The sequence below is a fragment of the Theobroma cacao genome, chromosome 4 (genome assembly GCF_053813885.1).
Source record: "Theobroma cacao isolate CCN51 chromosome 4, ASM5381388v1, whole genome shotgun sequence".
In the NCBI taxonomy this organism is placed as follows: Eukaryota; Viridiplantae; Streptophyta; class Magnoliopsida; order Malvales; family Malvaceae; genus Theobroma; species Theobroma cacao.
In genome coordinates this window covers 37,891,235-37,904,448 of record NC_142642.1, presented here as the reverse complement: position 1 = coordinate 37,904,448, position 13,214 = coordinate 37,891,235, and the positions used below count along the sequence as shown (strand labels likewise).

The window sequence follows — 13,214 nt, the reverse complement described above, 5'->3', positions numbered from 1 at the left end:
TGGTTCATTTATAAAGAATATAATTACTATTTTGTATATACACTATAATACTTTCAGTATATATACTTTAAATATAAATATTTTTATTTTTTATTTTGTGTTAACATTATAAAAATTATAATTTTGGTTATTTAAGTTTATGTTTTTTGTTTGGATCTTTGTGTTTAGTTATTTAAGTTTATGTTATTATTTGGATATTTATATATAGTTATTCAAGTTTATATCGTTGTATGGATATTTATTTTTAGTTATTTAAGTTTATGGTTTAAGATCTTTATTTTTTATTATTTAAATTTAATTTTTATTACTTTTATTTTTATTAATTTAATTAGTAATTAATTTTATAAAATACGTAGATAAATATATATATGAGTTTAAGTAATTTGGTACTTATGAAGAAAATTTTAATAATTTTTTAATATTTAGTAAAAATGAAATAGGGTTAGGGTTAGAGTAGTAATTTTTAAAATTATTCAGATAGTTAATAGAGTTATAGTAGTTAATTTTTTTATACGGTTAGGGTTTTGGTACCTCGAAATTAACGAATACTCTACCCGTTGACATCTTTATGAGTAATAAATTTAATTCAAAATGATAATTAAAATAATAAATAATTTATATGATTTAAAATATTTATTTAAAGAGATGTGAGAATAATAAATTTATATTTTATCTAAAAAGTTAAAATAAAATTATATTATTATTTAAAAATTCATAATTAACGATGAAGTGCGAGGAAAGTTGTTTTTGTAATTACATTTATTATTTTATTTTAAATTGAATATTTATTTATAAATTATACAAAATCGTGTATTTAAAATATTTATAATTTAATTTTGAATTTTCTTTTTTAACAATGTATAATTTATAAATTGAGAAGTGTTAATAAATGTTTGCTGAAACTATTAAGGCAATATTTATAGGGAAAATTACAATTAAGATATACTGCATTTAAAAAATTATGAGAATAATATATTAAATAAACTTTTTTAAAAATAATAATTTAACTATTTTTATTCAATGCATGTGAACATTCATTATCTAAACTCATTAAATATTTAAGTAAATAAATTATGCTCTTACATTCTTTTTTTTTCTTGTTTTTTCTTTTCTTCCCTAACAAGTAACAATCACATGTTATTATTAAAGACAATAAATAAGTTGTCAATTCTAGACAAATTAAGAAAGTTTTTATCTTCAACCTAATTAGATTAAATAACTAAATTAAATATTGATCTCATGTATTAAAATGTATCCAAACTCATGTATTATAAATAGGTTGCAATATAATGCTACATGTAAGCCATTCTTCATTCTTAATCACTATATTATCAAAATCTTTATAGAATATATATAACTTGAAAGCTTTTTATGAACATTGCAATAACTCTCTTCAAATTTTGAGTGTCATTAACTTGCCTATAAATCCTTATCCAACCATTTTTTATTCAAATCAACAACAACAACAACAACTTTTCATCACCATTAACGTATTAACTTACATTTGCATTAAACTCACATCTTTCAAATTTTTCATATTAAGAACACATTCAAATCCTTATTAGTTTGATATAATTTAATATGTTAGGTTGATGGAACTTTACCATGTTCACATATAATAATACTTTTAAAAGGCACCAATCCACCCATAATGGTGTCAAATCTAGCCTTTAATCACAAGAAGCATACATGATCAATTGCTTTTGCATGGCATTCGAACGTTTGATTCATTAATTGGTATATAATTTCTTATTTAAAGAATAGGGTTAAATCTCATTTCTCAATATTTAAAAAAAATACTTTTACATTAGTTTTTTTTTTTTTTATAACGAAAAGAGTTGACCCTTTTTCTTTGCTTTTAATGAAACAACATACGATGCATGAAACAAAATCATAAAACTAAATGCAAATAAATCAAGATCAAGGATAATGAACCTCAATGAGAAGCTTACCAAACCTAAAGACCCTCAAAATATTTTCAACAACTCAAAAGCAGTACAAATGAGCTTGCACTTGTTAATTCTTCAATAAGTGAGGAAGAATTGGTCATTCATGCCCTTAATGTCATCGGACTTGAAATCAAAGAAATCACAATTAGAATAAAAGCTAGACATGAGAAAAAGAAGTCTAGTAAACTTGACAATGGCTATTTCATTATGAAATCAAACCTCATTATTAGATGACATTTTGATTAATTATATTTATTTGATCAATTTGATCATCATGATTAATTTTTGTCTATAATGAATTATAAGTGTACATCGGTAAAACATTAAAGTAAAAAATCAAGTATATGTATCAAAAAGAAAGAAAATGAAATCACACAAGCTAATAAGCTGACACAAGCAGCAAGAGTGCATGACCTAACACAATCTTCCCATCCACCTAAGGGTGACCTAATTGGCAAATTCCAAGTTCCAAACTTCTAAGCCTTTAATTAATCCTAAACTAAACAAAAAAAAAAAAAAAAAAAAGACAATCAAACAATCGTGACTGACCCAAACACAACTCAACCACAAAACAAATAAAAAGCCCACACACGAAAGAAGCCCAAAACCCCTTTTGCGGCTTCCACCTCCCCCGAACCGAACCCTAAATTAGTAAGACCAAAGAAAGCAGGGAAAAATCCCATATAATAAAGAAAAAAAAAAAGAGAGGAACACTAAATAAAAAGGGGAAAAAAGAGTAAAAATGAAAATAAAAAAAGAAAGAGGAAAGTGGACCCCACAAAGTGTTTAGCCAATCAACAAGTTTTAAGGCACCCAAAACGAGTCAAGGCATAGGGGCAGCCATCCCTTTGTAACTTTGTTTCGGCTCTGCAGCATTTGTCACCGACCCTAAAATATATAAAACCCCGTTTCTTTATTTTATTTTCTCTCTTTGCCCCTCAAATACTTATTTTTTGTTTCTCAGCCCACGCAATTGTATTCTTTGTTAAATTAAAAATGATTAATTGATTAAGGGTTGGAGCAAGCAAGCGAAACGACCCTTTTGTGTGCGTTGTTTTTTTCATATCTCCTCCTCCCTCCTCCTCCTCCTCCTCCTCACGGACACACCATTTTTTTTTTTAAAAAAAGGGAAAAAAATAGTAAATAATCGGAAATTGAATTAAAATTTAAGAGTTTACTATCATAAATAATTTTTTTTTTTCTGGGTTCTCTTCTCTCTTTGTTTGCTCTTTCTTTCTTTCTCTCTCTCTCTCTCTCTTGAGCTGCTCCCCTTTTTTGCTCTTTGGTCTCTCGTTCTTTCTCTCTCTAGAATCTCAAAGAGTGCTGCCATAACCCCATTTGAACCCAAAAAAATAAGAAAAACTGTATTGACTCTTACATTCCAGGTTCGTTTTCACCATTCGATCTATACGATGTCGTCAGAATCGTTTTATTTTATTTATTTATTGGGTTTTTGTCTTTTTTAGGGTTTGATTTTGATCGGGGTATGGGGGTTTTCAATCCGGAGATCTTTGTTGTTTATTTAGGAGTTTAATTGGGCTTGTGGTTCGTGCAATTGGGTTTTAATCAGATGATTTTTTTTTTTAATTTGGGTCTCATGGGTTGTTTATAAGGTTCCGTTTGGTTTATTTTTCTGCTAGATTATTGATTTTGTTAAGAGTTTTTGATTAGGGTTTTATTGATTTTGGTATTTTATTGGTGGCTTTTGGTTTTGACTGATTGTAGTCGATGAATTTGTCTAATTAATTAATGATAGATTTTTTTAATTTTAATATGGTTTTTATGTTAATTTTTTGACTTTCCGAAAAATTGGGTATCAATAGCATATGAACCTAAAAGTCGTGTATGTATCAGCTGGTTTTTGGGTAATAGTAATACTTAAAGGCCGTGGAAATTTTGATGTAATTGCAGTTTTAATTTTGGGTTTTGGATACTTCGGGTGAAAAACAATTTAATAGAGGGTATTCTACAATTTTGAACCTCGGTTTAGGAGTTAATTTTGAGTGGTTTCTTATCTGGATTTAATATTTTGTAGCAAGTGGAGCTCAAGGAGTGCGGCGAGGAGTTTTGAAGTGGGAAAATGGCTGGGGTTGCAAGTGAGGAGTCTGGAGTGGGAAGGTCTGTGGAGGGGATTTCGAGTGGGCAACGTTGCCAATTAGGGGAAGCATTGGCAGAATGGCGGTCTTCTGAGCAGGTGGAAAATGGAACACCTTCAACCTCACCCCCTTATTGGGACACTGATGACGATGATGATGGTGGTATGCTTTTGGATCCCTTTTATGTTCGGTTGATTGCTTTTTATTCTTTTGATATTTGTTTGTATGCTGTCTGTTATTTCTCAAGCGTTATAAGGTCTATTGAAGCTCTAGGTTGAATCCTTTACATATTAAATCCAGTATAATGCGACAGAGGGGTTCTCTAATGTTTAGAAATTATTTATAATCGTAGTTGTAATTGGTGGATTTGGTTGTTGAAGCTGGTATAAATGGAGCCACTGTTGTCCTGAGATTAATTTTAGCATAGATGGTCTTGACTTGTTTATTGTTGTCTTCTTGTGAAGTTATGCTTTTGAAGCTCTACCTTATTGATGTATGGTGGCGAAGTACTAATATCTGGTTCTCATTACACATTCACCTCTTAAAAGTTAGATTAAGAAAATATTTTCTTTAACTATCCTGTTTCCTTCATCTCCAGTTCCCATCCGTTGCAAGTTGACTAATTGGATGAAAAGGAGGGATTTGTTTGGAAAGCTTTGTCTGCGGACACATAGAACTTGAAGACTCATGATATCTAGTCAAGCAATTGGGTTTTGAGGGCTCAGGAATTATTTACGTTAGATTTATTGGTTCTTTTAAATATTATATACAGTGTTGTAGAGGTGTGCGCGTAGCTGCTAAGGCATGGTGCCAGACTACAAAAGTTCCTCAGACCCTTTCGGGTGAGGTTCAGTTGATCAGGCACACGCTTGGTGCCTAGGTGTGCTTTTCCCTTAGGTGATAGGCACCAAAAAGCCTGATTGATGTTCTCTTTCATTTTAATTTTTCAATTAGCTGTACCTCTAATAGTAAAAAAAGGGACAGTATCAAACACTCTACTTATCAAAGTTTGAGTATTCAACATCGAACTTGGGACCATAAAGATATCATGCATACTGGCCAAAAAAAGAAAAAGGAAATTTTGCATGTTTTGTAGGATAAAAAATAGATCATTCTTTAGAGTTTTTTATCAAAATTATATGTCTTAAGCTTATTTACACACGCTCGCGTGCGCGCACACACACATATTGCTCCTAACTTCACTCAGGCGAGCACCTTTTTTGCACACTGCACCTCAGGCAATTTAAGGTTTCTAGTGCCTAGAGTGTGCCTTGCACCCTTGACAACACTAGTCATCTGTAGTTCTATAAGTAGTTATTTACTTTAGATTTTTTTTTAATGTCATCTGGTGTTCTACAAAGTCTTAGCGACTGGAAACTGTTTCCTCCTGATGCATAATGCCATGGAAGAAATATATGACATGAGAGTTGAATAGGCTAGCTTGCTAATACGTGATACTTGCTCTGAACTATCTGAGTGTACTGAAAGTACAGATTAAGCTGGGCTAGGGAATACTTACCAAGAAGTTTTCTCAACCAGTACTTTTTTGATATTAACATTTTAAGCATATAGTGTTTGGAATTTGTTTGTGTTGTTCCCTTTTTTTATTATCAAAACTTCTTCTTAAACTGAGTTTACTTCTTTATAGGGCCAAAACCTTCTGAATTATATGGAAAGTATACATGGAAGATAGAGAAATTTTCACAGATTAACAAAAGAGAACTTCGCAGTAATGCATTTGAAGTTGGTGGCTACAAGTGGTATGGGACTTAAATATTATTGGCTGTGAAGTTTGTACTTTGCTTTGCCAAATTCATAATTGTTATGCTGGAATTCCTCTTCTTTCATATTATTTTGAAATTATATTTGGAATATATTTGCGTTTACACCCACAGATAAATCTTTTAAACCTTATATTATTGGTCATAAAGAAACATATGGCTTTTTAGCAGGGTAAATTCCTTAGTTTTGATTTGTGCCTTTTTCCATGGTTGACAGGTACATCTTAATTTATCCACAAGGATGTGATGTTTGCAATCATCTCTCCTTGTTTCTCTGTGTTAATAATCATGACAAACTTCTTCCAGGTTTGATATTATCAGTAAATTCCACTTTGGGTTCATTCTCATCAATCTTGTATTTCTGTTGTTGAAATTATATGGTTCCTTGCTCTATTCTGAGCAGGTTGGAGTCATTTTGCACAGTTTACGATAGCTGTTGTGAATAAAGATCAAAAGAAATCAAAATATTCAGGTTGGCTGGCTCAAATTTACTTTATTCTTGCTGACAGAGATCACGAACTATGAGTAACATGCTGCCCTTGCAGATACTTTACATCGGTTCTGTAAGAAAGAGCATGACTGGGGGTGGAAAAAGTTTATGGAACTCTCAAAAGTTTATGATGGATTTATAGAATCTGACACGCTAATCATAAAAGCTCAAGTTCAAGTCATCAGGTAATCAGTAATTTATTGATAAGCATACCTCTGCCATTGGGGTTTCATTCAATGTTTAGTCAACTGCCTTTCTTACTGATCTTTATTACATAGCCTCTGTAGCTAGGCAAGTCCTTCCAATTTCCTTTTTGTGTCTATATGAGTTGTAGCATTAAATGTACACTTTGAATGTTGTTCTTTTTGGTTGTAAACTCTGTTTTCAGCAAATATAATCCTCAGGGTGAAACTGTTGACTGATAATTGTTTCACTCTGCCTTTGTATTATATCTTTGATGACGAAGTTGGCTTAATGATGAGGTCATTATAGTTTAGTAAGATTCCTTGCATGGAGTTGTTTCCTCATTTTGAAATTATGGCCTTGGTAGGTTACAGCCAAATTGATGTGTTGTGTTACTTAATTTGTGTAAATCTGTTTTAGTTTTTACTTTTTCCCATCTTGATGGGCAAATTAAATATTTTGTTTCGGATTTGTAGGGAGAAAGCAGATCGCCCTTTTCGTTGCCTTGATTGTCAGTATAGGAGAGAACTTGTTAGGGTCTATTTGACAAATGTAGAGCAAATTTGTCGCCGTTTTCTGGATGAGAGACGAGGCAAGCTAGGGAGGTTGATAGAGGACAAAGCTAGGTGGTCAAGGTAAACGATTTTATACTCAGTACTTTTATTGACATATTACTCACATAGAACATTGAAAATCAGTTTTAACTCTTTGCAACATCTGTATTTGAAAGATATGAATTATTTGAATGTTTTTCTGTGATTTGGTTTCTGTGGTTCCTATTACGATTGCCAGATGTTCTGCTTAAGTTTCATCTTTGTTCATATACAATCAAATTCCTTCTTCTCTTGGCATTATGTATGACGGTGGCTGCTATTATTTTTGACTAAGTGATTTTTCTATTTTTGTGATCTTATTCATGTTTTGGGTGGCATATATTTGGTGATTTTGTTTCTCATCTAGTCATTACCATTGTTTTTGTGAACTTTTTTCTCCAACTAATTGTTTGCAATTGTTGCAGCTTCTGTGCTTTCTGGCTGGGAATTGACCAAAATGCTAGGCGCCGAATGTCCAGGGAGAAAGCAGATGTGATTTTGAAAGTAGTTGTGAAGCACTTTTTTATAGAGAAGGAAGTGACATCTACTTTGGTAATGGATTCACTTTATAGTGGGTTGAAGGCTCTAGAAGGCCAGAGTAAGGGCAAGAAAGCAAAGCTAAAATTATTGGATGCTGAAGAAATGCCAGCTCCGATTGTTCGTGTGGAAAAAGATATGTTTGTGTTAGTGGATGATGTGCTACTACTTCTAGAAAGGGCTGCTTTGGAACCATTACCTCCGAAAGATGAGAAAGGTCCTCAAAACCGAACAAAGGTAAGTTATTCAATATTGATGATAGGATATAATGAGTAAGAGCATTACATGGGTTTAAGCAAGTATACGGTAATTTGTAAAGTTCCATTTTTAAATTTTGTAGATTGATGAAAACATATTTAGTGGAATTTCTTTACATCTCTTTCATACACAAGTCCTGCCTTGGTGTCTATAAGAATAGAGTGCTTTTTCTTCTCTGGAAGCTAATGGTGTTATCACATACCTGCTTGGGAAAATTAACTCAAGCCTCTAGCTTGGCATATTTATTTTTGTTTCTTGCAGCAACAATGAACAAAGCTTTTTCCTTGTACATGAATTTGTTTTTGTTTTTTGAGTATGAAAATGGTATTTCAGTTTTTTCCTTGCTTAGCAAGCCTTTCTGTTTAATGTAGGATGGGAATTCCGGAGAGGATTTCAACAAGGATTCAATTGAGCGTGATGAAAGGCGTCTTACTGAATTGGGTCGCAGGACAGTGGAAATATTTGTTCTCGCACATATTTTCAGGTATCATATTTGTTGACTTTGCAGTCAACTGGTAATAGCTTGTTGATTTTTTTGAATGTATCTCAACATTTGTCTGTAGGACGGCAGTTTAAAAGAAAGAAATGGATGGTAAATATTTTCTTTTGTTTTTGATTTGCAAATTTTAGATGATTTTTTTTTTTGATAATATAATTCAAGCTTGTGATATCAAGACCTGTTGTTTGGGTTGAACTTATTTTGAGGAGTTACTGAAATTGTGCTTAGAATTTTCTTAGTGCTGACTAAAAATGCATTATGGATTCAACTATTTTTTATCTGCTCTTGCTTCAAAATCCAGTTTAGCATGTAGCTTTTTTACAAAATCAAGTTATTGTATATTTTTCATTGGGACTTGGAATTGTGCATTCTGATACACAGGGCATCCCTATATCTGCATGATGTGATTGGTCATCATGATAACACTATCCGGAATTCTTGCAGACTAGCCTGCAATGTCTTCTTTCTTAGTGGGAGAGGGCAGTATCTTAGTAAACTTTCCAGCTAAAATAGTTCTCTAGCACATAGGGTATTGTCTTATATTCTGATGGTTTATATGCTCAAAATCAGGTAGTGATGCAGTTAGTCATTTTTTTGGATTCCTTTATATGACCTTTTTGGTCAGCTTGGTGAGAAGATTGGATTCTTATCACTGGTGTTTCAAACTTCTATTCAGCAATCTCAGCAGGATATTAATGGGATGATACTTCCTTATTTGTACCCATAGATGACCTAAGTTTTTTGCTTACATACAGCAATAAAATAGAAGTTGCCTACCAGGAAGCTGTTGCTTTGAAGAGGCAAGAAGAACTCATCCGTGAAGAAGCTGCTTGGCTGGCTGAAAGCGAGAAGGCTAAACGAGGAGCATCTGTAAAGGAGAAAAAATCAAAGAAAAAACAGGTATAGTCCTTTTTTTTATTAGCATGGTAGAATATTAGCAGATATCAGAATGAACACTCTTCTTGGACCACCTGAGCACAACACAATGAGATAAAATAAGGTTTTACAGTTTCTCAAATCTATCTTTCTGGTGATTATTCAATTTACTTTTGGAGGCAATTTGAAGTATATTTGTTTTACTTCCATTTTGAATTAATTAAGAGTGTGGAGATTGAGTTTGTAAAGTTTTATCTTCCCCTGCTCACATACTGCAGGCTAAGCAAAAACGGAATAATAGGAAAAGCAAAGATAAAGGGAGGGAGGAGAAGGCGAGTGTGGCAGCACAGGATAAGCACCAAGAAGACCACCCTGGTGATGAAAAGGAAGTGTCTATGATGGTCGAGGTGCAACCAGTGCCTGAAAAGTCTGATGTTCTGGGTGATGTTTCCGATGTTTCTGACTCAGTTGATGGTGCCACTGAAGTTCTTCAGCCTGACTCAGAAGACAGAGATGCTAGTCCTGTTAATTGGGATACAGATACATCTGAAATTCATCCTCCCGCAGAAGCTAGTAGCAGTGGAATAAGTGGACTATCATGTGTACAAAATGGAATAGCTGATAAAAGGAGCCTATCTATAATGGATGATAGTTCATCAACATGTTCGACGGATTCAGTACCGTCAGTGGTAATGAATGGGCCCTATAAAGGGAACTCATTTTCAAACAACCAAAATCAAAAATCACCTAGCAGGTAAAGTATTGCTTAGGCTTCTTTTCATGCTTTTAGATGATAAGACAAGGTATTTATCTCCTTTGGCTCTTCAAACTTGTAGAGGAAATTACCAGCGAAGTAAAACATCAAGTGATGGCAGTAGTTGGACCACCGAGATTGATAATCGGCCTTCTTTTCCTGCAATAGATGCAGGGGACCATAATGATGTTTCTGAAAGTAGCAAGGCTGGTGAATCTGAGTCTGAGGCTGCCGTTTCCTCCTTACCAGATCAGACAAAGTGGGTTGAGCCGGATGCTGTTAAGAAGGTGGCGTATTTATTTATTTCTCTTCCATCTCATTAAGCTCTTAAAGTTTTTTCTGACTTTACAATTGTACTGCCTTTCCCAGCTTGATGGACTATATAATTGACATTTATCTTTTCAATGTAATAGGAAGAAGTTGTTTTGCTGCAAAAGAAACCGAGCACTCAAGATGCAGTTGATTTAGAAAGACCTAAAGAGAAGACGGCTGCTATACCGTGCTCTCCAAGAAGCCCTCCCAAAAATCTGCCACCTACTGCCCAGTTTAGGTCAGAGTACAGGAGTGCTGGCAGTGTAGATTCTATGCCAGGTAGGAAGGCATCTTCAAACAGCCTGCAACAGAGCGATCAACCTGCATCTTCAAGTACTTCATTCCAAATGACCGGTATATCTAAATCTGAGACTCAGAAGGCTGCAACTCCAAAACCAATGGAAAAACCTATGACCCCACAATTGCCTGTGATGTCAAGGCCCTCCAGTGCTCCTCTAATTCCTGGTCCTAGGCCAACTGCTCCTGTTGTTTCTATGGTTCAAACAACTCCTTTTCTTGCTCGTTCAGTTAGTGCAGCTGGTCGTCTAGGTCCTGACCCATCACCAGCTACTAGCTATGTTCCTCAATCTTACAGAAATGCTATAATGGGTAACCATGTTGCGTCTAGTTCAGCTGGTTTTACTCATCCTAACTCCCCTAACTCAGGTGTCAACCCATCACCAGCATACTCACAACCACCTGCCTTGGTATCTGCTCCAGTGTATATGCCCCAGAGCTCTGAGAGGATAGAGCCAAATTCTGTCCAATCAGGCTTTCCATATGGCATGGTAGCTAGAGATACCTTGCCAAATGCACCTCAGTGGATGGAGAGTTCTCAAAGGGATGGCAGCAGAAATATGCACTCTGATCCTTCTTCATTGCTTAGCGACATCCAAAATCTTGACTTGTACAAGCCAGTGCATAATGGATATCGGGAACACTTCTCGACTGAGTTTCCAGCCTGTACATCTGGACTTCAGACACAAGGTGTCTTGGCAGATGAGTTTCCACACCTTGATATCATCAATGACTTGCTTGATGAGGAACACAATGTTGGGAGGGCAGGAACAGGCTTCCAGTCTCTTGGCAATGGGTCACATTTATTAAACCGGCATTTTTCTTTTCCATCCAATTTTGGCATGTCGGGTGAGATGGGATCATCGAGTGGCTCTTGCAGGTTTGAGCGAGCACGGAGTTACCAAGATGATGGATTCCAACGGGGTTACAGTAGCTCCTCAGGCAACCATTTTGATACACTGAGGGAATTTATTCCGCAAGCTAGCCCCCTAACGTATGCCAATGGACAAATTGATGGATTGGTCCCAACCCAGTGGCCAATGGCCTCTTCCGATCTGTCTTTACTTGGCATGAGGAATGCAGAGGGAGACAGTTACCCATATTACAGCCCAGACTATTCCAATCTAGCATGTGGCGTCAATGGCTATACGGTATTCCGGCCTTCCAATGGACACTGAAAAAGGTAACCGATGACTGAATTTTGCCCACAAATTAGATGGTTGCTTATCCGTAATAATGTATCTGGGGAAATCTGTTGGGTCTTAGATTTGGAGTGAGTTTGTAATCGTTTCATAAGGAAAACATTTTGTAAAGAGTGATATTGCCTTCTTTGCATTCAGCATTTTTAGTTTTATTAGAAATGAGGCTTTGGTTTATCTCCTTTCATGTTTTCTTGTTACTGCTTCACGTTGCTGCCTGGCATCATCATGTTAAATTATTTGACAAAGTATTGTCAGGTGTACTATCTGCCCAGAAAATGGCTGTGTCGGAGTCACCCGAAGGCGATAATAATCAAAGTATCCCTAGATAAGATTAAATTAAGGAACAGAATTGGGATTTGGAATAGTTGAATCATTTTCTTTGGAATCTTTCAGTGATATGTTTGTTTATTACAATAAATCCTAATGTTGAAAGAGAAATAAAATACAAAATATTTAATCTTGTATTTTGTTTATACAAAATATTGAAAGATTAAATCTACAAGTGCACGAACAAGTGATCTCAGCTCACCTGTCATAATTTGCCAATTGAAAGAGAAATAAAATATTTAATCTTAATGTTGAAGAAAACCACATTCCACTGCTCGTGGGAAGATTCAGACCCAGTCATTTTCTAGTTTCAACTGCAAACGTTCAAGGTTGAACTTCCAAGCATCTGCAGTACCATGAAACTTCCTATCCCAAGAACAATAAAAACCGTGGACCGAAAGAAAATGGCCGATCGAGACGCCTATCAATCCCATAAGTAATCAGATATGGATGTAGAAAAACAAAAACCTTGGGATTCAAGTCCAAGCAGCCTCCTCTCCAATCCCCCATTCAATCCCTCTTTGTTTTTTTTTTTTGAACAATTTTGATAAGAAAATAAACCAAATAGTCAACAGTCAAAACCTTTCAGCAAATAAATTTGAAAACAATTTCTTTTACCTCATAGCTATAACTAGTATAAGTACCCCTACTCCTGCATGAATTCCTTCATAGTTTGGCTTTTGTGATACCAAGAAAAAAAAAAATCATGAGGCTTCTCAACATTGCTTTGGTAGCTCTTGTTCTTCTCCTCCTTTTGCAAGTCCATGCATCGAGTGCTAGTAGGCTCTTGCATCAAGAAACCAAACTGGGGAGTAAAGGACTAGGCTTGCAGTCTCTTCAAAAGGGTCCCGTCCCTCCATCACAGGGATCCTCTTGCACCAACATTCCCGCCGGAACTGGTGAAGTAGACTGTCCATTGAAGGAAAAGCACTATGCCGGCGGTGCCCTACCTCGTGCCACCGCTTATCCACGTCTAATGGTTCAATTCGCTGTTGCCACCGATCAGAAATGAAGCTCGGAAAGCTGAATTAAAGATTCATCATCTTTTTTGGAATCTGAA

At 34.9% G+C, this 13,214-nt stretch overlaps 1 protein-coding gene across 1 annotated transcript; it reads left to right on the top strand.

Annotated features, from left to right (window-relative positions):
- Positions 1-2,948: 2,948 nt before the first annotated feature.
- On the top strand, positions 2,949-12,001 carry LOC18603146 (TRAF-like superfamily protein). Its single transcript, XM_018119750.2, has 13 exons — positions 2,949-3,334; positions 3,985-4,207; positions 5,694-5,805; positions 6,044-6,132; positions 6,230-6,298; positions 6,372-6,501; positions 6,976-7,134; positions 7,518-7,866; positions 8,259-8,371; positions 9,142-9,286; positions 9,541-10,016; positions 10,099-10,303; positions 10,430-12,001. The coding sequence occupies exons 2-13, from the start codon at positions 4,030-4,032 to the stop codon at positions 11,801-11,803; spliced, it is 3,399 nt and encodes a 1,132-aa protein (XP_017975239.2). The 5' UTR covers positions 2,949-3,334; positions 3,985-4,029; the 3' UTR covers positions 11,804-12,001.
- Positions 12,002-13,214: the final 1,213 nt, after the last annotated feature.

Bases quoted from the DNA above. Each gene is read 5' to 3' on its own strand.
- LOC18603146 (XM_018119750.2), top strand. From the start codon at position 4,030: ATGGCTGGGGTTGCAAGTGAGGAGTCTGGAGTGGGAAGGTCTGTGGAG. The intron at 6,502-6,975 runs GTAATCAGTAAT...TCGGATTTGTAG, and splicing joins GCTCAAGTTCAAGTCATCAG to GGAGAAAGCAGATCGCCCTT. The intron at 8,372-9,141 runs GTATCATATTTG...GCTTACATACAG, and splicing joins GTTCTCGCACATATTTTCAG to CAATAAAATAGAAGTTGCCT.